The sequence below is a fragment of the Dama dama genome, chromosome 18 (genome assembly GCF_033118175.1).
Source record: "Dama dama isolate Ldn47 chromosome 18, ASM3311817v1, whole genome shotgun sequence".
In the NCBI taxonomy this organism is placed as follows: Eukaryota; Metazoa; Chordata; class Mammalia; order Artiodactyla; family Cervidae; genus Dama; species Dama dama.
In genome coordinates, this window is record NC_083698.1 from 46,636,065 (window position 1) to 46,659,217 (window position 23,153).

The window sequence follows — 23,153 nt, forward strand, 5'->3', positions numbered from 1 at the left end:
GCTCAGTGGGCTCTGCCTGGGAAGCGCGCTGCTGCCTGTCTGCGAGGCCATGACCTTCATTTGGGAGTGGCTCACCCTCATTTCAGGCCCTGTGACTTGGAAAATGGCAACAGTCTTGTAAACACACGTACATGGTAGGAGGAAAAGAAGCGTGACCAACTGCAAAGTGAAGAGACTAGATTTTGAGAGGCAAGAGAAGGGGGCCTAAGAGAGCGTGTGAGCTTGGCGTGGGGGAGGGGTCTGCAGAGCATTTTCAATAGCTGCCCTGGAGTTGGGTTACCTAATGAGAGTGGTAGAGATGCGGGAAAGATTTCTTTTGTCTTATGTATTCTATTCCCGTGTGACCTTTTCCCTTCCAAATATGGAAGCAAAGATTTGAATTATACTCTGTAAGACAGCGTGGAAAAACTGAACGAACGTTTTGGCCAACCCAATACATGTTTAGAGGGTTGAACCATATGGTCAGCTAGTTTCATATTACAGTTGAAAATTTTCTAATTCAGCAGTGGTCTACAGAATGCCTGACTTGCAACGCTTTGGAGTCAGTTTATGGAACTAACATGTAAGTGGACAAGTTAGTGTGTTCCACATTATGCCAAGTTCTATAAGGGACACAGAAGTGACTGAAGATATACTCTGTATTCTTACGGAACTTACTATCTAGCTAGACAGGTAGAATTTATCAGCCAATCTGCAAAATAAGAGAATACTTCAGAAAAAGGGCTTTGAACCAGACTAGAGACAGAGAGATCTTTAGGGCAAAGCGAGCTTCCCTTAAGGCAATGTCAGGTTTGGAGAAGAGAGAACAATCGAGGTTTCAAGCGGGGCAATACTACAGGAGCAATGACGGAAGGAAAAAGGAAATGTAACACATATAACACGGCAGAGAGTGTCTTAGAGCAGGGCTCCCCAACCTCCGGGATCTAATGCCTCAGGATCTGAGCTGATGTCATGATAATAGAAAAAGTGCACAATAAATGTAACGTACTCGAATCATCCTGAAACCATCCTCCATCCCTGGTGCATGGAAAAATTGTCTTCTACAAAACTGGTCCCTGATGCCCAAAAGATTTGGGACTGCATTCTTAGAGAATTTCAGTCACATCTCACTCTTCTCAAAGCCCATTCATTTGAATTGGCTCTGTGACCCTGGGATGGCGGTGCGGGGGGCGGGGGGTAGGCCAGGTTTATTTATTGACTTTTTAAAGATGAAAAAAATGAGGACTTGAGATTCAAGAGACTATGAATCCCCTAGGGTCATGTAGGGGACATATCCGGATTTGCATCTATCATTTGACCCTTGGTCCCCCGTCCCTATAATACAGGGCAGAGAGGGGGCAGCTGTAGCAGTTTGGACAGAATTTAAAGTCCCCTTAGGACCCTTACGGCTTCCCTTGTGGCTCAGCTGATAAAGAATTCACCTAGGGCTTCCCTTGTGGCTCAGTTGGTAAAGAATCTGCCCGCAATGCGGGAGACCTGGGTTTGATCCCTGGGTTGGGAAGATCCCCTGGAGAAGGGAAAGGCTACCCACTCCAGTATTCTGGCCTGGAGAATTCCATACAGTCCATGGGGTCACAAAGAGTCGGACATGACTGAGTGATTTTCACTTTCACTTAGGACCCTTAAGATACTAATAAGGATGTTGGTTCAGCTGCTTTAACCGAGTTCAAAACCCCAGTGCCATAAATAGGACTTTGCTTTTCTATTGCATACAAGTTCAAGTTGGCAGGTAGTCCAGGGGAGTCAGGTACAGGCAGTTGTAATCCACAAGGTCATTGGCCCTCTCTGTGACCCAGGAGGCTGGGCTATCTGGACACATCAGCTTGGTCCCTTGGTTCAGCTAATGGGAAGCACTAGCAACAGATTAGACTTGGGATGAGGGGAGTGTGACTGCAGTGTGTCTGTGCCCCAAAGCCCTCTGCAGATTGTCACAGCTGGCTGCATTCTTTAATCAAAGATTACAGGTCCTTTTTTGTTTTTTTATTTTTTGGGGAGGAGGGCAGAGTGGGTGCTGGTGGTGCATGCCTTCAAGCTTGCAGGATCTTAGTTCCGCAGCCAGGGTCTGAACCTGGGCCAGGGCAGTGAAAGTGATGATTCCTAACCACTGGACCACCGGGGAAGTCCCTATAGGTCATGTTGAGGGCCCCTTCTACACACTCCATTTTAGTCTATAGCTTTCACCCTCTGTCCCTCAGCTCTGACCAAAGCTGGCTATAGCCCCCTGACTGGTGCTGGACGCGGGATGCTATCCTTTATGGTTTTCCTTCTCCCTGTCCACATCTTTGTCAGCAGTTTCTTATTAAACTGTCTGGCTCATGCCCTTGTCTCCTGCTGGGACCCTGACCAGCACAACCTTCCAGGAACCCACACCGCTTCTACCACCTTTCACCAGTGTTATTCTCATCTACATGGTTACTTCTGACTCACCATATTCTGGCCCAAATGAAAAAATAAACAGAAGCTGTATTCATTTCCTATGGTTGCAGTAACCAATCACCACAAACATAGGGCTTAAAACAACATGACTTTACCTTGCAGTTCTGTGGGTTCAAAGTCCAAGACAGGTCTCCCTCGGCTAAAGTCAAGGTGTCACACGATTGTGTTCTTTTCTGCAACCAGTGGAGGAGAACTCCCTTCCCAGTTATTTCCAGCTTCTAGGGTGCCTTCCCTCCAGCTTCGAAACCACCAGCGTCAGCCAAGACCTTCCCCGGCTGGCGTCTCTCTCAAGGGCCTTTATGATTACATTGAGCGCACCTGGATAATCCAGGCTGCTTGCCCGTGTCAAGATCAGCTGATTAGCAGACTAGCACCTCAATTCCAACTGCACTCCTAATTTCTCTTTGCCATACAATATATGTATTACAGGTTACAGAGATGAGGATGTGGACATCTTTTGGGGGTCATTATTCTGCCTATCCCCTGGAGAAAGAAATGGCAACCCACTCCAGTACTCTTGCCTGGAAAATCCCATGGACGGAGGAGCCTGGTAGGCTACAGTCCATGGGGTCGCAAAGAGTCGGACACAACTGAGCAACTTCACTAATGACCTAACCTATTCTGCCTATCAGTGGACGAAGAGCTTCCTTTTTTAAAAACTGAATTATAGTTGATTTACAATCTTGTGTTAGTTTCAGGTGTATAGCAGGGTGATTCAGTTACACATATATGTATACATCTATTCTTTTTCAGATTCTTTTCCATTGTAGGTTATTACTAGATACCGAATATAGTTCCCTGTGTGATATAGTAGGTCCTTGTTGTTTATCAGTTTTATACATAGTAGTTTGTATTTATTAATCCAAAGTCCTAATTCATCTCATCCTCCCCTCCCTTTCCCCTTTGGTAACCATAAATTTGTTTTCTATGTCTGTGAGTCTATTTCTAAACAGCTTCCTTTTACGGTTGTATCCTTAAAATCACATTCATCTGACCAACATCCTGTTGGACAGAATTTAGTCCAAAGGTCACACTGAACTCCAAGGGAGGTTGAGAAATATAGTCTAAGTAGGCAGCCCTGGGTCTGGTTAAACCATGGAGAGTTCTATTACCAAAAGAAAGAAGTGGGGTAACGAACAGCACTTTGTAGCCTGCGCCCTATATCAGGCTCCTTTGTTCTTGCCAGGTTCTACTTTCCGTTTCCCTTCACTTCATCTTGCCCCCTGGTGCTCTGGCTAGTTGCCAAAGCCCTGAGCCAGCCTTTACCTGGAATTGTAGTTTCTAATGTAGGAAAAGACACGGAACTATTTCCTAAATGGACCATACTGGATACCTCATCATCAGTTATCTCCTGGTTGCCATAATGATTTTCGTGATCTTCATACTGAACTCATAGATGAGCTGTAAATGTTTCTAGCTGGTCTTTGGTAACAGGGTTTCCTCACACTTACCGGCCCACCCACGTCCTGTGTGACCCACCCAGCCCATGGTCTAGCACCTTGCCTTACCTCCCACATCCAGCATCTTAGATCCTATCTGCCCGCCCCTGTTATTGAATCTTCTAGTCTGTCTCTACTGATCTGGTCACTACTCCCAGTAACTTTGGCTCCTGCCCTTCCCCTGACCCCTCCTCTTGATGTCAGAATTCAGCCGAGCTTTCTCTGTGTGGGTCCCTCATACATCAGCAGACCTCCAAGTGCTGGGTGGATGATTTAGGAAAGTATTAGAAAAAATTATCATAGAGGCAAAGGAAATTGATACATACTGATGCCTGTAAGCATTTTATAGGAAGAATTAAAATGTATCTTCTTCTAATCATATTTTCAGTTGACTATCACCTATGGGTGCTTTACATACTCTAATTCTTTTTTGGCTCCTTACATCGAATTATCTTTCTTAGACAGGAGGCTGAGCCATGCCTTTTATCAGGAAAGTTGATGAAGCACTGCTTAGGCAGAATCCATGGATCTAAAATCAAGAGTGGAAATATATGTGATGCTCCTCACAATTATGCCTAAATGACTCTAAGGCAAAATTTTACTTTCTGTACCCATGACATTAGGCTCTTGTCTCTAATGAAGTGTGTTTTCACTTAATGACATAATAGTTGTTCTACTGAATTGGAATGCATACCAATTTCCAGTTTTTCAGGCTCCTCATGCTAAATGATAAACAGGTTGCAAAAAATGGGGTGGGGGGTGAGGGTGGATTATAAATAATTTCAATTGGATCTTGATTTTTAAAGGGAAATAGAGCTATTGGGACACAGTGGCTAGAATCTGGACAGTCTAGTCCTGCTCTGTCCCACGGAAAAACATAAGAGCATTCTCCCCTATTCATGCAGGACCTTCCAAGACTCAGAATCCTCAGGAAAGAAGGTTTGGGTGATTCTACCTGGCAAAGAGATGTTTGCTGAAGACAGAGCATAAAGAAAAATCAGAAATCCCAACTACAACTTCTTGAGTAGTTATAAAAATGAAGACTGTGACTTCCATCTGTGTTTCCCAATATGTGATGTTTTATACTTATATTTTGTATAATAAGATACAAAATATATTTAACTTCTTAATCTATTGCCCCACGCCTGCTATTCTGTACTTAGCATATGTTGGTGGTGAAATTTTTTATTTTGATTATGAGTTCAGTACATCAAGACAGACTTACAACAGGAGTGGAAAAGAAATGGAGTTCAGCTGGAGACCCAGCTTGAGAGCTGGAGGCACTGAATGTGCGATGGGGGACCTTGGGTTGGTTCCTCTGAAGACATGGGACGTACTTTCAGATGGCTGAGTGAATGCAACATTGTGTTTGGTGGAAATGCTTGTGTTCTAGAAGAAAAGATGGGATGAAGAATGTATTATGGTATTAGAAAGCCAAAGAGGTAAGCTAGAATGGAAACCTGTGATTCTTCATTGCCTGGCAGCAAAATTCTTCTTACTCTGGAAGAGTTCAAAGATAGATGGAGGCCAAATTCCTTTTCTACTACCAAAGCCCAAGGGGGCAGACATTTTTCTCTTCTCACTCCCTGGCAGCCAGGGCACATGAAAAGGCTCAGTCAATTGGACACTTCCACCAGGGATGCTGAGTCATGAGAAAGTGACTCAAGGTGCACAGACAGTTGGAAATGAACAGGATGGTGGACAGTGTCAATCAGGGCCAGCCTGACCTGAGTGTCACCTGAGGTGTGATCTTGAATATACGTCCAGATGCATAATTGTCCTTGGGTACATTTTCTCCAGCTGTTTCTTCCTTTTTTTTGGCCTATATCTTTTTGGTAAAATTCCCTTTCTGTGTGATAAACTATCATTGGTTTTCAGCATTTGCAATCAAGGCAACTCAGACTGGAAAATATCATAGCATTTGGATTTCTTTTGCTGTTAATTATTGGATTTCTTTCATTTTACCATAAGTAGTGCTTTGGTGGATTATCCACAAAACTCCCCCTCCCACCCCTGTGTTTAAGATTTTTTTCTTAATGTACAAGTTTCACTGGTCTTAGGTTAGATCTTGCTATGCATTGTCAAATTACTTTGCAATTTATAAGAGATACTGTTTTCACTGAATCTTTGTCTTGGTCACATCTTGTACAATGGATACAGCAAGTAGTAGAAGTGAAGATGATTTATCAGACATTACTGAGGAATGAGATTTTCCACCAATGTACATTTAAAAAAAAGATAACCAAAGCTTATTATTTTCAACACCAAAGTTTTGAAAGCATAACCACTTTTTAATCACAATCTGTCCAAAGTCCATCACATAATTCCTAACTTCTTCAAGCTGCAATCCCCTGGAGGCCCACAGAAATGATGGGTTTATCTTTGCCTTTGCACTCACACTTGGTGACCCAGATCACAGTGCTTTAGTCATGACTGGTGAATTTTCAATCTCTCCAGAACTCAACAGCCTCCTCTTTAATCCTTTCTTTGCTCTGTGGCCTGTTACTTGTACATCTGCCCACGGAAAAGGTAGAGCAATTGATGTGGTTATTGCAAACAGATCACCATGCTTGCAAAATTAAGTCTAGCATTTCTACTAAGTTGAAAGTCAGTATCCCAGTGGGAAAGCTGGAGCATGTTCCACTCTCTATATTGGGTAGAGATATTTTGTGATAGCTGTGTTCTTTGACTCTGGCTCATTCTGTGTGCTGTTGGTGGAAATTTCCAAAAAGTCCAAGTGCTAAATGTGTGAAGGATTACAATCATATTTCAAGAGAGATTTCTGGGATGGTTGTTTCTGTAGAAAAGTTTCATCCCATTCTTCAGAATCACCAGGGAAACTGTGATTTTCCTTGGTAACCTACATCTAAAGAAATTTCATATTTATATGTAATCATAAAGCCCCTTTGTTGAATTTTTAAATCCATCTGTTAAGAGTCAGCCCTTAATGGAAATGGTTCCAGCTGCTTTTTCTCTTTCATACTGATGTATGTTATTTCTTATTCACAAATGTGGGGCCAAATTCCCTTAAAATAATCCTTCTGAAGGAGAGCTTTCACAATGTGCTGTATTATATAACATACATGCAAAACAGGTTAATATGAAATAACAGGTCCATTTTGAAATGAAATAATCTGAAACTAAACAATAATATGATCACTAGTCTTTTAAAAAAAGCAGATTTTTACAGCAAACATGCTAGCAGACAACTTATGAAAAGTAGCTCAATATTTATCTTCCTTCCTCAATATTCCAACACTAGAATATTGTTCTAGTGTCATTTGGGGAAAACAGAATCCTTTGGTTGAGAGAATGAATACATAGGAAAGTGGGTGTAAAAACAAGTTACATTTTGAATTGTATGCATTTTATTCAGAATAGAATAAGAGTTTCACAGACAAAGCATATCCAAAAAAAATATAGGACAATCTAGTATATGCCATCCATATTTATGCCATTCTAGTATTAGAGATATTGGTTTGTTTAAATTTATTTATTTTTATCTTATTGTGTTAACATTTAATATGAGATTTACACTCTTTGCTTTTTAAGTGTATAATATGTTATCACTGACTATATGTATAATATGCAGTAGACCTTTACAATGTACTCATCTTGCTTAATTGAAACATCTTGCCTGTTGATTAGAACTCCCCATTCCCCCAATGCCAAATGCTGGCAACTTATTTAACACTTAGGCCACTGGGTTGAAATGAGTATAAATACATATTTATTTATAGATTTACACTTGTAACATGCAAGTCATTATTTTTAAGCTATGAAAGGAAAGGAAGGCGAAAACAAAGTTTCCTGAAACTAGAGATGATCTCTTTACTCCTCCATTTCTGTTCCACACAAAGTGGCATTTCCTTGGCCAGGCTTCACTCCCCAGCCACACCGGGCTAGGAGAGGATTCAGATGAGGAGGAAGAAAAGGCTGGCCATTCGTGCTTCTCAGCTTCAGCACAGCTCCTCAGGTTTGCTCATCAGACGCCAGAAATGAAGGTACATGTGATTTTGTGCTTTAACTCCACCTAACTGTAGCAGGTAGCATAGTTATTCTCTTGGTCGACAATTTCATTTTTAATGGCAATGACTTGATCTTCCAACTGTTTCAGCTGATCAGCTTTTTCTTGTTTACTAAGATTCAAAGCTTGGATCTTCTTTTCCAAATCTTAAAGAAGAAAATGGAGGAAATGTTTAATTAGGTCCCATTTATTTTTGCTTTTCTTTTTATTACTCTAGAAGGTGGATCATAAAAGATCTTGCTGCAATTTATGTCAGAGAGTGTTCTGCCTATGTTTTCTTCTAAGAATTTTTGTAGTATCCAGTCTTACGTTTACGTCTTTAATCCATTCTGAGTTTCTTTTTGTGTATGGTGTTGGAGAATGTTCTAATTTCATTCTTTTACATGTAGCTGTCCAGTTTTCCTAGCACCACTTATTGAAGAGATTGTTTTTTTTTCTCCATTGTATATTCTTGCCTCCTTTGTCATAGATTAGGTGACCATAGGTGCATGGGTTTATCTGGTCTTTCCATTCTGTTCCATTGGTCTATATTCTGTTTTTGTGCCAGTACCACATTGTTTTGATTATTGTAGCTTTGTAGCATAGTCTGACCTCAGGACACCTGATTCCTCCAGCTCCATTTTTCTTTCTCAAGATTACTTTGGCTATTTGTGGTCTTTTGTGCTTCCATTTAAATTAAATATAGAGCTACCATTTGATTCAGCAATCCCACTCTTGGGCATATATTTGGAAGAAACTAAAATCTGAAAAAAATTCATGCATCCCAATGTTCATTGTAGCACTATTTACAATAGCCAGGACATGAAAGCAACCTAAAAGTCTATCAATAGACGAATGGATAAAGAAGATGTGGTACATTTATACAAGGGAGTGTTGTTGTTGTTTAGTCACTAAGTGTTGTCCAACTTTTGTGACCCCATGGACTGTGGCCCACCAGGCTCCTCTGTCCATATTATTTTCCAGGCAAGAATATTGGAGTGGGTTGCCATTTCCTTCTCCAGGGGATCTTTCTGAGCCAGGGATCAAAACCATGTCTCCTGCACTGGCACTTGCGTGTGCTAAGTTGCTTCAGTCATGTCTGACTCTGTGCGACTCTATGAACTGTAGCCTGCCATGCTCCCCTGTCCATGGGACTCTCCAGGAATGAATATGGCAGTGGGTTGCCATGCCCTCATCCAGGGGATATTCCCAACCCAGGGATCGGACCCGCATCTCTTCTGTCTCCTGCATTAACAGGCAGATTCTTTATCACTGAGCCCCCAGGCACGCCCACAGGGGGATGTTACTTAGCCATAAAAAAGAACGAAATAATGCCATTTGCAGAAACATGGATGAACCTAGAGACTGTCACAGTGAATGGAGTAAGTCAGAAAAAGACAGATATCATGACACCCCATACATGTGGAATCACAAAATAGAAACAGTCACAGACGTAGAAAACAAACATGGCTACCAAGGATGAAAGTGGGGGAAGGAAAACTGGGAGACTGGGATTGACGTAAATGCACTACTATATATAAAATGGAAAACTAATAAGAACCTACTGTATAGCACAGGGAACTCTACTCAATACTCTGTAACGACCTATTTGGGAGACGAATCTGCATGTTTATGTATAACTGATTCACTTTTCTCTACTGCAGAGACACAACACTGTAAATCAACTATACACCAATAAAAATTAATTGAAAAAGAAAATGGATTAAATGATTTCTATTTGATAGATTACTCCTAGATACCCCCATCATACAAAACACAGGGATTTATATTTCAGTTAAGGGCATATTTAGTTTTGTGGTTTGAGACATAAATCACTTATTTTCACCAGATTTCTCAAGGTTTTCACTCAAGTCAGCAGATAAATTGGTATTTTACTCTAAAGTGAAATAGATTTCATTAGAAATGAAGAGAGATGATGTGCTTTGGTTGGATACAGTGACTTACTGTATTTCCAAAGGTTTATTCTTGCTATTTTAACTTCACTTTTTACACAAGCTTCCCAATTTTTCAGTAAAAAAACCTGAAGACATTTTTAAAGACATGTACATTTCTTCATTCCTCTCTGATACTGAAGTCCCCGAACAGTAAAAGCAAAGTAATGCCTTTCACTCTTATCCATCCTTTCATCTTATCTATGATTGCATAAATCCATTCACACACCCATTCATGAATTCATCCATACATGCATCCATCCAAGCATTTACTTATCTGTCTTTATCCAACAAATACTTGGGAATTATAGTAAACCCTAACCAGGAGCTCATACAGTAGTGGATGAAAGAGGTAGAGAGAGCTACAGTTAACAGTGTGAGGTGGCCTTTAGAAAAGATACTGACCTTCTTTAGTGGAACTTCTAAAAGAAAGAAGTAAGTAAGTGTTTCCCTTCACTTGGTTGTATCACATGTGGATACTCAGGTTGTATCACATGTGGTTTGGGGTTACTGTCAAACTAGCATGTAGCATGTGTTTAGAATAACAAGCTAGACTGCTGAAGAAATATGAAACTGTCTCGTGAACAAAAGTTGAATTAACTGGTTATGCTTCAAACGGAGAAAGAAGATTCAGGATATGTACTATAGATATTTTCAAGTACTTGTGGGCAGAAAAGCAGAGTGTACATGTTTGGTCATCCTGAGGACATAGTATAAAACCTGCACATGAAAGCTCCATGAAGGGATTTTGTCTGAATATAAAGAACTTTCCCTGGCGGTCCAGTGGTTAAGGCTCCATACTCCCAAGGGAGCATGGGTCTGATCCCTGGTTAGGATCAAACATGTTGCAAAAGGCACAACCAAAAAACAAATGAACAACTTTCTAGTAGTCACAGCAGTTCAAAGACTAAGAAGCTGCTATGATAGGTGATGAGCATTCTATCAATCACTAGAAACTTCCACATACAGGTCATTTGGGATTGAAGAGAGGTTTTAGCATTAGAAGACTATTTGTTCTAAGAGAAAAATATTAATAGATCCTGGTGTTTCTACCAAGTAATTTAATAAGTGCATGCTGGATACTCTTCATTTGCCCCACCAGATCCATTTCCCATCCTGCCTGTCCTGGAAAGCCAGCCTCCCTGGATGACATCACCTGGCTCCCTTGACCTCTGGCTTTCATTCACACTTGGCTGCCAGGCGGTTCTGAGAAGTGATGGGTGCGGGGGAGGGGAGTGAGCAGATTGCATCCCTGGGGAGCAGCAGAGTTCTGGCAGTTCTGCCATCTTTTGAGTCCAGCTCCTGCAAGGCGGCCTCCTCCCTTCTGCCCCAGTGCTCCCAGGGCTGCTTTCCAGCACTCACACTCCTGCTTCTCATGGTTCCTTCAGGGATGCTAATGGCTTCTCTGCTGGTCACCCAGGACCTCCATGCCCTTGTTGATGCCCTTAATTCCTACGCTTTAACTCTAGTGCCTTCTAACAAGAAATATAGCCTATTTACTTTCTCCCCTCAAACCAGGTCTAGCTTTCTTTGCCAGATGTTTGGACCAATAGAAAGTGGAAGAAATGATGTTGCTGGACCTCAAGAGACTTGTGCCTTCGACTTACTCTAATGGAACCCTGTAACCACCGGGCTGTCAAGCAACCTGAGCTGAAAGACCTTGTGGGGAGAGGCACAGCCAATCCTGGGCCCTGGCAGACCTACCAGTTGACCCATCAGCCAATGCAGCTGCTTGAGTAACACCACAGGAGAGACCCACAGAAAAACAGTGCATGCTTGTTGTTCTAAGATGCTAAATTTGGGGAACAGTGTTTGTGATGCGATGAATAGATAACTGAGACAACTCTGCTTATAAACACATGATCCAGAATTGCATCCAAGTGTGTTTTCATTTCTTGCTAGGATCCTGACTGACACAAAGCTCTGCGGAGGGATCTTGGCTGTAGACTGGGGCCCACTCTTCACTCTCTTCACTTTGACCTCGTCAAGTTAAGTCAGGGCTCCTTTCTGGAATCCCATGGGCCTCTCTTCCTAACAGATGGAATAGAATACAACCTTTGTGGTTCAGCCTGTTCCCAAGTGGCAGAGTTGGGAAGATGGCCAAACCACCATCTTATTTTCCTATCTTGTTGAGTTGTGAGCACAGCTTTAAAGTGAGAAGAAAGAAAGAAGGCATTATTTTCGGTCTCTCCGAGTAGATGTCCCCTGACTTAAAACTTCTCTTCCAACTTAATTTCAAGAACTGTGAAAGTTTTAGTCTATGTGGGAAAGTGAAAACAATGTGGACACTGACATAAAATATAAGACAGAAAGGATTCTCCCTGTGTTTTTGTTCCCATAACAGGGACCAAGGTCTGGGAATAACAGAAACTGATTCTTCATGGTATCACCCTTGGAGTTCAAGGTAAAGAAACATTTGTCCTTTTGAATCTTAGTATTTATTTTTAAAATTATTAGGAAAATACTGAAAATGAAAAGAAGCTCACTACTTTTAAAACAATTCTACAAATGTAAAAAGTAGTGTTTTCCTCTTCACCTGCCCCTTCCCCAGAGATATCCAACAGTAAGAGTTTGGTGTTATTTTTCTTGACTTTGGCCCACACTGATGTTGCATTTTCATTTTTTTTTTCATGTCATAGCACAGATATAAATGGTTATAGGGCCAAAGACTCATTTTATAATTAGTTCAGTTCAGTTGCTCAGTTGTGTCTGACTCTGCAACCCCATGGACTGCAGCATGCCAGGCTTCCCTGTCCTTTACCAACTCCTGGAGCTTGCTCAAACCCACATACATTGAGTCAGTGATGCCATTCAACCATCTCATCCTCTGTCATCCCCTTTTCCTCCTGCCTTCGATCTTTCCCAGCATCATGGTCTTTTCCAATGAGTCAGTTCTTTGCATCAGGTGGCCAAAGTACTGGAGTTTCAGTTTCAGCATCAGTCCTTACAAAGAGTATTCAGGATTGATTTCCTTTAGAATTCAATGGTTTGATCTTGCAGTCCAAGGGACTCTCAAGAGTCTTCTCCAACACCCCAGCTCAAAAGCATCAGTTCTTCAGCTCTCGGCTTTCTTTATAGTCCAACTCCAGTATCCTTGCCTAGAAAATCCCATAGACAGAGGAGCCTGGTGTGCTACAATCCATGGGGTCACAAAGAGTCAGACATGACTGATCAATTAACACACACACACACACACACACACACTCATCCATACATGACTACTGGAAAAACTATTGCTTTGATTAGATGGACCTTTGTTGGCAAAGTAATATCTCTGCTTTTTAATATGCTGTCTAGGTTGGTCATAACTTTTCTTCCAAGGAGCAAGTGTCTTTGAATTTCACGGCTGTAGTAACCATCTGCAGTGATTTTGGAGCCCCCAAAATACAGGCTGTCAGTGTTTCCATTGTTTCCGCATCTATTTGCCATGAAGTGATGGGACCAGTTGCCATGATCTTAGTTTTTTAAACGTTGAGTTTTTTTTTTTCTTCCTTTATTTATTTTTTTTTTCAGTGGGTTTTGTCATACATTGATATGAATCAGCCATAGATTTACACGTATTCCCCATCCCGATCCCCCCTCCCACCTCCCTCTCCACCAGATTCCTCTGGGTCTTCCCAGTGCACCAGGCCAATCCCTATCAAGCTACCAATGGTATTTTTCACAGAACTAGAACAAATAATTTCACAATTTGTATGGAAATACAAAAAACCTCTAATAGCCAAAGTAATCTTGAGAAAGAAGAATGGAACTGGAGGAATCAACCTGCCTGACTTCAGACTATACTACAAAGCCACAGTCATCAAGACAGTATGGTACTGGCACAAAGACAGAAATATAGATCAATGGAACAGAATAGAAATGTTGAGTTTTAAGCCAACTTTTTCACTCTCCTCTTTCACTTTCATCAAGAGGCTCTTCCGTTCTTCTTTGCTTTCTTTTTTTTTTTTTCCTCTTTTTCTCTTCTTTGCTTTCTGCCATAACGGTGGTGTCATCTGCATATCTGAGGTTAGTGATATTTCTCTCTGCAATCCATTTTATAATAAAGAGGCCCTTGTAAGTGAGGAGTTTCAGTTATTTTAATATTTTGAGAGTTACTTATATTCCAAATGAATCTGGTTAATGTGAAAGCATTTGTTGTTGTTCAGTTGCTAAGTGGTGTCTGACTCTTTGATCTCATGGACTGCAGCACTCCAGGCTTCCTTGTCCTTCACTATCTCCTGGAGCTTCCTTAAACTCATGTCCATTGATTAGATGATGCCATCCAACCATCTCTTCCTCTGTCATCCCCTTCTCTTCTTGCCCTCAATGTTTCCCAGCATCAGGGTCTTTGGGAAACAATAAATACAACTAGCAGTCAAACTGGACCACTCATCACTTGATATTTCTTGATGATTTAGAGGTGGTTCAGGACACGATGACTGCCCAGAACAATAGTAAGTATCAGCTGCGGGAAAGTAGGCTGATTAACTTTTTAACTATATGTGTTCTGTGTTTACATAACTATTTATTGACTTAACCTCTGATGTCTGATGGAAGCTAATTCTTTAGCCAAAGTGGTCTATGTTTTTCTTGGTTCCTTGGCCTTTATTTATTTAAGTTAATTTTTATTGGAGTGTAGTTGCTTTGGGTTTCCCAGGTGGTGCAAGTGGTAAAGAATCTGCCTGCAATGCAGGAGACACCAGTTCGATCCCTGGTTGGGAAGATCCTCTGGAGTAGGGAATGGCAACCCACTCCAGTATTCTTGCCTGGAAAACTCCATGGACAGAGAAGCCTGGTGGGCTACAGTCCATGGGGTTGCAAACACTCAGTCATGACAGCACGCACGCACATAGTTTCTTTACAACGTTGTGCTAGTTTCTGCTGTAGTTTCTTCTGTACACCAACATGGATCAGCTGTATGTACACATATGTCCCTTCTTGGTTTTATGGTTTCCCTCCCACTTAGCTCACCACAGAGCTCTGAGTAGAGTTCCCTGAGCTATACAGCAGGTTCTCATTAGTTATCTATATTACATATAGTATCAGTATTTACTACACTTCTTGTGCATCAAAACTTCCATTTTTGTTCAGAGTGTGTTTCCTTCTGAGTTGCTACCTACAGACCCGTGCTAAATGATGTAGCACTCTAGTGTCTAGATCATACTAACTCCAAAATGGTACTTTGAAGGAGAAGAGAAAATGAGCAGCATAGGTTAGGACAGGATTTCCCACTTTGGCACTAGTGATATTTTGGGCAGAATAACTGTTCATTGTCGGGGAGACATTCTGTGAATTATAGAACATTTAGCAACATCCCTAACCTCCATCCACTAGAACATTAGTTGAACCACTAGTTGTGACAAACAGGAATGTCTTCAAACATTTCTATCCCCAAGGGAGGGGAGAAAATCACCTCTGACTAAGAAGCACCAAATTAGGGAACTTTCTTGGTGGTCTAGTGGCTTAGACTCTGTGCTCCCAGTGCAGGGGGCCTGGGTTCAATCCTTGCTATAGGGAGCTAGAGTCCACATGCTACAGCTGAAGATCCTGCATGCCACGACTCAGCGCAAGACCCAGCACAGCCAAAGAAATAAAAGCAGCACCAAATTAGGACAAGGGCATTTTAAGATGACTAAAGGCAGTTTTAGTATGCTCCCGTTAATACAGATCAGAGTTCATCAGTACTCTTTGAAGTAAGACCAGGCACAAGGCATGTTCAGTTACAGTCACAAACCCAGCTCCTACTTCTGTCTCAACTCAGTGGACTCATATGTGGTTAAACTGTGTCAACAATAAATTGAAACCAGTATTTGTTCTACTAGGAAGGTGGAACATTATTAATATGATGTTATTGTCAAACTGGGGGAGTGCATAAAAGGATAGATAGAAATATTACATGATCTGGGAATCCTCAATGTGTGTATTCATCTGAAAGAAACAAAGTCTGTATCTCAAAGAGACACTGCTCTCCTGTGTTCCCTGCAGCACTACTCACAATAGCCGAGACATGCAAACAACCTGTGTCTGTCCGTGGATGACTGGATAGAAACAATGTGAGAGGCATATATACATGTATCAGTTATATACACATGTATGTATAAATACAGTTCAGCCATAAAAAACAAGGAAATCCTGCCCATATGTGACAGTGGATGAACCTAGAGGACATTATGCTAAGTGAAAATAAACCAGACAGAGAAAGATAAACACTATGTGATCTCACTCACATGTGGAATCTAAACACACAGAATGAGGAGAATTGTAGCTGCCATGGGTTGGAGGAGTAGAGGACATTGGGGAGATGTTGGTTAAAGAATGCAAACTTCCAGTTGTAAGATGAATGGTTCTGTGGATCAATCAGATTGTATTGTACACATCAGTAGGTCAGAAGCATTATTACCACATATACAAAAAGGTTGGGCTTCCCTGGTGGCTCAGAGGGTAAAGAGTCTGCCTGCAATGCAGGAGCCCTGGGTTCAATCCCTGGGTCGGTTAGATCCCCTGGAGAAGGAAATGGCAATCCACTCCAGTACTTTTGACTGGAAAAATTCCATGGATGGAAGAGCCTGGTAGGCTACACTCCATGGGGTTGCAAAGAGTCACATATGACTAAGCAACTTCACAGGCTTACCTGGTAGCTCAGTCGGTAAAGAATCTGCCTGCAGTGAAGGAGACCCAGGTTCAATTCCTGGGTTGGGAATTTCCCCTGGAGAAGGAAATGGCAATCCACTCCAGTATTCTTGCCTGGAAAATCCCGTGGACAGAAAGGCTGGCTGGTACAGTCCATGGGGTTGCAGGAGTCGGACACAACTTAGTGACTAAACCACCCCCACAAAAGGTAATTATGTGAGGTGGTGGATGTGTTAACTTAATTATAGTAGTCATTTCACAACATACATATTCATCAAATCATCACACTGTACACTTTAAATACATACAATTCTGTTTGTCAATTATGCTTCAAAAAAGCTGGGAACATATAAAGAATAGGTACCTGCTATTCTTCTCATCTTGTCCTCTGTGTCTCCAGCCAGTTTTACTGCTGCATCTTTTAGCTGTTTCACTTTTCCTAATGTTTCCTTTGTCAGTCCTGGCACGCTCATCTTTTGCTGAAGAACAGCATATTGATTCTGTAGCTCAACAAACTCCTACAACAGAGTAACATTCTCATTATCAGAAGATACTTGTAAAGCACACACACATGTGATGTTTGCCTGATACTGTTCATAAAAGGAGTAAGAGGCAACCCTCATCCACTCAATACGCTTGAGTCACTCTGAGATGTCCAACAGGGCTTTCATTTGCATTGTTTGTTTACAGGTTGAAAAAATTCTCAGCTTTAGTGAATTAAAAATGAAAATTTCCTGTTATAAAATATCATACATTGCTTTATGTGATGGCAACTATTTATGAGATACCAGTTTATTCTGAAGTATAAGGTCAGAGCTACACAGGACAGAATGACTCAGTGCTGCCCTTGACAAAGGTCTCGGTTCAGTTGGGTTGAGCACTTACAAGTGCAAGGTGAAGGTCAGAGAGAGTGGTGAACATTCAGAAGCAGCAAGGACACAGGATTTGCTTGGCACAAAGGTGAGATAGGAACGTGGTAGGAAGGGAGGCAGGAGGTTATGAAGGGCTCCCTCAATATTAGAAGGGAAATCTTCAGGGTCAGCCTGAGTGGCTGACAACCTAGAATGTTAGATAGATGAATACAGGCCCGACCCAGGAATGGACTATGGCAGTGGTAGAAGGTGGGCAGGAAGCACCTTTCTCAACCTCTGTTCCATAGAAAACACCCTCAACTCCCAAGTCAGCAGAAAATGTACCCAGCACATTAGGAATTAAGAGCAAGAAAATACACCAATTGTAAAAAACACTTCAACCTCTTTCTTTTGCTTAAGCTGCTATAATGAATGAGACCAACCAAAGATTTCCTGCCAAGAAAATGAGTTGATAGCTTCTTTCAGCAACCGAAATGAATAGGCCATTTTCCACAACTGGTTCATGAACTCACTCTGATTTTTGTAACTCAGTCTATTCTCTTTGGCAGGTGACTTGTACTTCTTTATCTGCTAGGTGATTTAATTAGAGCAAAGGGCAAATACGTACAGTTAGACCCATGACATAAATTGTGAACGTTTGGAAGTTTAGGAAAAAATTCGACTAGATGGGGTAAACAGTCTAACATAATCTAGTCACAAAACTCTTCCTTGGGAGACAGCCCCCCATGTACAGAAGCATCTCCATGCCCAGCAGGGTCCCTACACAGACACTATGGAACATGGACCAGCACTAAAGGAAATGCTGACAAATGGCACAAAAATCTGGGGTTAAGGGATTATCTTTCAAAGAAGCACTGTTTGTCTGCTCTTGGTGGCTGAGGTAGGACCAATGACCTCCTCAAGGCCCCCAGCCTGGTGCCGGGCTGCTTCCGCCTGAGCTCGTGCCCGAACAGCCTCGCCTCGGTTCCTCTGCAACGTGGTCTGCAGCTGGGCAAGTCCACGCTCCAACGCTGACTGGTGCTTTGCTATGTCCAGCTTATTCTTCGTCTCCTGGGCCTGATTTTCAGCCTGCTGTTGATCGAAACACCAGAAAGGAAAAAGTCTCTTTATGCTATAAACAAACAAGAAAATAAACAATGTAATGACCCCTCCACAAATAAGCTAGGTATAAAGGGAAAGAAAACTGTTCCTTTGCTTTTTCTGTTCTATTAAAACAATGTTATAATGCTTCAGACAATAGGGTCTAAGAGAAAATATGGCACATATCAATGTAGCCACCCTCTGGCCTAAGAGTAAGTAATGCCATGAGCCAAGGTCTTGGGTGTACCACCCTCCTCTCCATATCTCCTTCCACCCCCTCAAAGGTTACCACTACCCTGAATCTAATACTTTTTATTCCACATACTTCCATTTCATTCCGTGTGTGTGTGTGTGTGTGTGTGTGTGTGTGTGTATACATGTATTAACTGTCTTCTTGGGTATTTCTAGCAAAATACAGTATTTTCTACTTCTAAATTTTATACATATAGCATCCTGTGTTTTTCTGCAGCTTGAATTTTTAATTCAAAATTATGCTTGTACAGGTCATTTAAGCCAATTTGCATAGCTCTTGTGTATTCACTTTTACCAATTTAAAGTGTTTCACAGTTTGACTGTACAAAAATTGACTTTTCTATTCTCTGGCAATGCAGGGGTGGCTTCTAATTTTTTTCTCCCTTATAAATAATAACAAACCCTTACACTTATTCCTTATTTTGGTGACTATGCTTGTCATATCTAAAAGTCTGATCTGTCATTTGTTATCTCTTTTGTTCTTTGGTCAAAGTTTCATACCTTCTTTGATTTTTCTTAAGCATAATAAACACTCTTATTTTGTATCGGATATCCAGTAATGGTTATATCTGAAGTCTCTTGCATCCTCTTGTTTGCTATTTCTGATGATTCTTGCTTAAGGCAAGTTGTTTCTTCATTATTTGTTTTAAGGGAACCCTTTGAGGCTTGGTTTTAAGGTTCAGTCCTTTGGAAAGGATATCTCATGGCCTCTGTCAGGCATCTGAGGGCCTTGATAACTCAGGGTCACTTTAAATGACATTTTTAGCTTGGTTTATGGGGGTCACCCAGGTAGTGTGGATTCTAGCCCCACCTTACCTGAGAGCCAGCTTGTTAATAATTCTCAGTGAAGATTATCCCCCTCCACACAGAGGCTAGTGTCTTTACCATCTCTCTCTGTGGAATGGTCTAACATTTCCTTGAGGGTGTGCCTTTTAAGGTTCCTACTCTCTGCAGGGCCTCACTGCCTCCTTGGATGGGTTTTGTTTTCTATTACTTATGGCAGCTATGGAAACCAGCAGTGCTGATACCCCAGGGACTGGCAGTAGCCCTCTGTCTGCTGTCGGCTTCCTGCTCAATTACCTCTCTGGATCATCCTTTCCCGTCATTTTTGGCCTCTGAAGACATCCTCTATTTTTTACCAATTCAGCGATGCATTTAAACACGTTTAAAAATAACTTTTTCAGGTTTCTTTTTGTTGTTGTTGTTAGGTGGGTTCCTTTGTATAGTGGTCCATCAAGCTGCTAGAAACAGAAGCCCCTTCCTGTGCCCTCGGGTATATGTGGGAGTTTTTCTAGAGTAGGAATCAGCAAGCTTTTTCTGTAAAGGGCCTGACAGTAAACATTTTATACACTGTGGTCCAGAAAATCTCTATTGCAACTATTCAACTCGGTGCCGTGGCTGCGCAAGTGGTCCATGGACAATATATGGCTGAATTCCAATCGAACTGTGTGACTTTGGACGCTACAACAGTTGGTGGGTGCATGTGGCCCCTGGGCTGAATTTTGCCAACCCCTATTCTAGAGTAGATGCACAGAAGAAAACCTGGAGGCCTTCTTTATTTTTTGCTCCTATATATGTGCAACCTCTTCATATCTAACGTTTTTTAAAATTTCCTGGTGTACTAATCCTGTTCTGGTGCTTTCTGCTTTTCTTTTCAGGATGCCTGTATTTAGATATCTAAAATGAACTGAAGAACAGGGACTGAGGAGCTTGCAGTCTGCTGAGAAGGGGACGAGCCTTGGAGGAGCGATGTCATGGATTCACAGAGTAGGACCTTTTCTGTCCTTTAACTGCCAGGCTTCCTCTTCCAGACCTATCACGTGGGTTAAAGCAGGCTTTATTCCTGCCAAACTCTGGGTGGAACCCTTTCTTTTGGGTTATCTTTCAGTTTTAGGATATGCTGGTGAGATTTTATGTAAATTTCATTATAAAAGTCTGGCAACAATTAACTTAATTTCTTCGGTTGGTGAGCTTTCAAAGCTCTATGACTTTCCCTGGTATAAGAAGGGATAATGTGACATCACTTATAGGTGGAATTTAAAATACAACACAATAAACCTATTTATCAAATAGAAACAGACTCACATAGAGATCAGAATTCTGATTGCCAACATGGGGGGTGGGGATGGAGGGCTTGGAGGGATGGACTGGGAATTTGGGGGTGGTGGATGTTAAATATCACATTTAGAATGGATAAACAACAAGGTCCTACTCTATAGGACAGGGAGCTATAGCCAGTCTCTTGGGATAAACCATAATGGAAAAGAATATTTTAAAGAGAATGTATATATGTGTAAAACTGAATTACTTTGCGGAACAGCAGACACTGGCACAACACTCTAAATCAACTATATTCCAATTAAAAGATAAAAAAAAAAAAGAAGGGATAAACTGTCCTCAAACCTATCACTAATTAGCTGTGTGACCTTAGGCAAGTGACTTAGTCTCCCCAGGTCTTACTTTCTTCATTTACAAGTTGGTGGTAGCACCTGCTTTGTCCCCCAGGCTTGGCCAACAGTGAAAAGAGATAATGCTGGGAGAGCTCTGTAGAACATTAATTACACATATAATACTATCATAGTCTTATTTATCATCATAATGATCCCACTGAACAGGTAAGACAAGCATGACATTGGCAGACATAAAACCTGTGCTGTTTCCACAGTTGAAGTTTATTTCAGGTTAGTTTCAAAGAAGATAAAGAAAATACCTGAAGTTCGTTCTTTTTGATTTTTGTTATCTTGGCAGTCAGCTGTGTGATGGTAGAATCTGTCCGTCCTTGAGTGATTTGAACTTGCTGCAACTTCTTCAACATTTTGCTGAGATTTGATAGAACATTTTCTGCTTTTCTGAGGTAAGATATTAACATATCAGATTAGATAAAGAATTATTCATTTATTTCACCTGGAGAGTTCATTCGACTCAACCAAAAACTTTCCTGAATTATTCATAAAGTCTGTTTAAATTACTCTCAAGCAAGGCAAAGTGCTGAAGTCTTCATTTTGAGAAACAGGTATATTTAAATGCCAATAAAAACACATATATTGTATATGCCTACATAGGTACAGATTTTGCCAGGTATGGAAATCAAAGATATAGATATCATTTCTTAACTTGTCATAAGCAGAGCGATTTGGGTAATAAAAGTGCCAAGCTTGGAACAACAACAACAAAAAATTATCTTCAGCCAGTTCTTTCCTGACTCCTCAAACTTAAGCAATGCTCTTGAAATCCTTATGGGGGTGGTGGGGGTGGGTGGGTGAGGGCAAGTCAAGAGGCTCCACAGAGAGCAAAGAGAGTGAAAGGCTTTGCATTTACAGGCTGTGTTTATTCAGGTTTATTTAAGCTTCACTGACATTCCAGCCGCCCAGGGGCCCAGTCAGAGGTTAAAATCACAAGCATTCCAAGTGATAGTCTATTTTACAGAAATGAGCTCACCTCAAGTCAACATTCACCAGATACTTAGATCTACGGGCTCAGAAGAACCTCTGGAAGAATGTACGAAGCCAGGCAGATAGCTGACTGACCTTAGCAGAGACATTGTTAGAAATGCTTGTGTAGGAGCAAAAATAGCTAAATGGCAAAACATCCCCTTCTCCAATCAACCCATCCTCTCCTCCTGGTGGTAATTTTTTTTCTGTTTAAAGAAAAATACTATTTTATAAGAGCAGTTTTAGGATCACAGCAACATTGAGAGGAAGGTACAGAGATTTCCCATACATTTCTAACCTCCCCAGTTACTGACACCCCACACCAGAGGGTCCATTTGTTACAACTGATGAACCTACATTGACACATCATAATCACCCAAAGTCCACAGTTTACATTAGGGCTCACTCTTGGTGTTGTCCATTCTGTGGGTTTGGACAAATGTATAATGACATGTATTTATCACTATAGTATCAAACTGAGTATTTTCACTGTCCTAAAATTCCTCTGTGTTTGCCTATTCATCCCTAACCTCAATCCCTGCAACCACTGATCTTTTTTTTCCCACTGTCCCCATAGTTGTGCTATTTCCAGAAGGTCTTAGAGTAAGAATCATACAGTATGTAGCTTTCCTTTTCTACACTTGTTTCTCTACAGTTACAGAAGGGGGTTCCGGAGTCTTTCCTTCTCATAACTCCCCCATCCCCATATCTTTTTACTGTATTCTTTTTTCCCTTAGATTTTCAATGTACTGCTCATTATAGCACATTTAGAGAACACTCCCCAAAAAAGAAGGAAGAAGAAAAAAATATTGGAGAGAAAATTTACCAATACTTCTACCACCTTTTATGATATTGGCATAGTCTAACATTTTTGCCCTTATAAGATTTTTGTTTTCATGACTGAGAGCCTCTTCTGTGTATAATGTGTTATCTTCTTTTTAAAAGTATTTACATTACACTAAGAATCTCTGCATGTTACTTTATCAGCATCATTTTTAACAGCAGTATGGTGGTGCTGTACTTAATCTTCCTAGTTGTAAACAGTAAAACTGGAAGAGGCTGGGCTTTCAGTG

General features: G+C 41.2%; 1 protein-coding gene and 1 long non-coding RNA gene across 3 annotated transcripts in view; one reads left to right on the plus strand and one right to left on the minus strand.

The window, feature by feature from the left end:
* Positions 1-7,908: 7,908 nt before the first annotated feature.
* The window catches only part of LAMB4 (laminin subunit beta 4), a 103,330-nt gene continuing 88,085 nt past the window's right edge, over positions 7,909-23,153 (minus strand). Inside the window, 4 exon segments of the mRNA XM_061165260.1 lie at positions 7,909-8,048; positions 16,810-16,963; positions 18,212-18,385; positions 21,360-21,498. Coding sequence (XP_061021243.1) covers positions 7,909-8,048; positions 16,810-16,963; positions 18,212-18,385; positions 21,360-21,498 — 607 coding nt within the window.
* LOC133072230 (uncharacterized) overlaps positions 8,031-23,153 on the plus strand; it is a 42,505-nt gene continuing 27,382 nt past the window's right edge. For both annotated transcript variants that reach the window (XR_009696673.1, XR_009696674.1), the window contains exons 1-3: positions 8,031-12,237; positions 20,308-20,416; positions 21,398-21,503. This is a non-coding gene — a long non-coding RNA (uncharacterized LOC133072230). The remainder of the gene's footprint in view (positions 12,238-20,307; positions 20,417-21,397; positions 21,504-23,153) is intronic.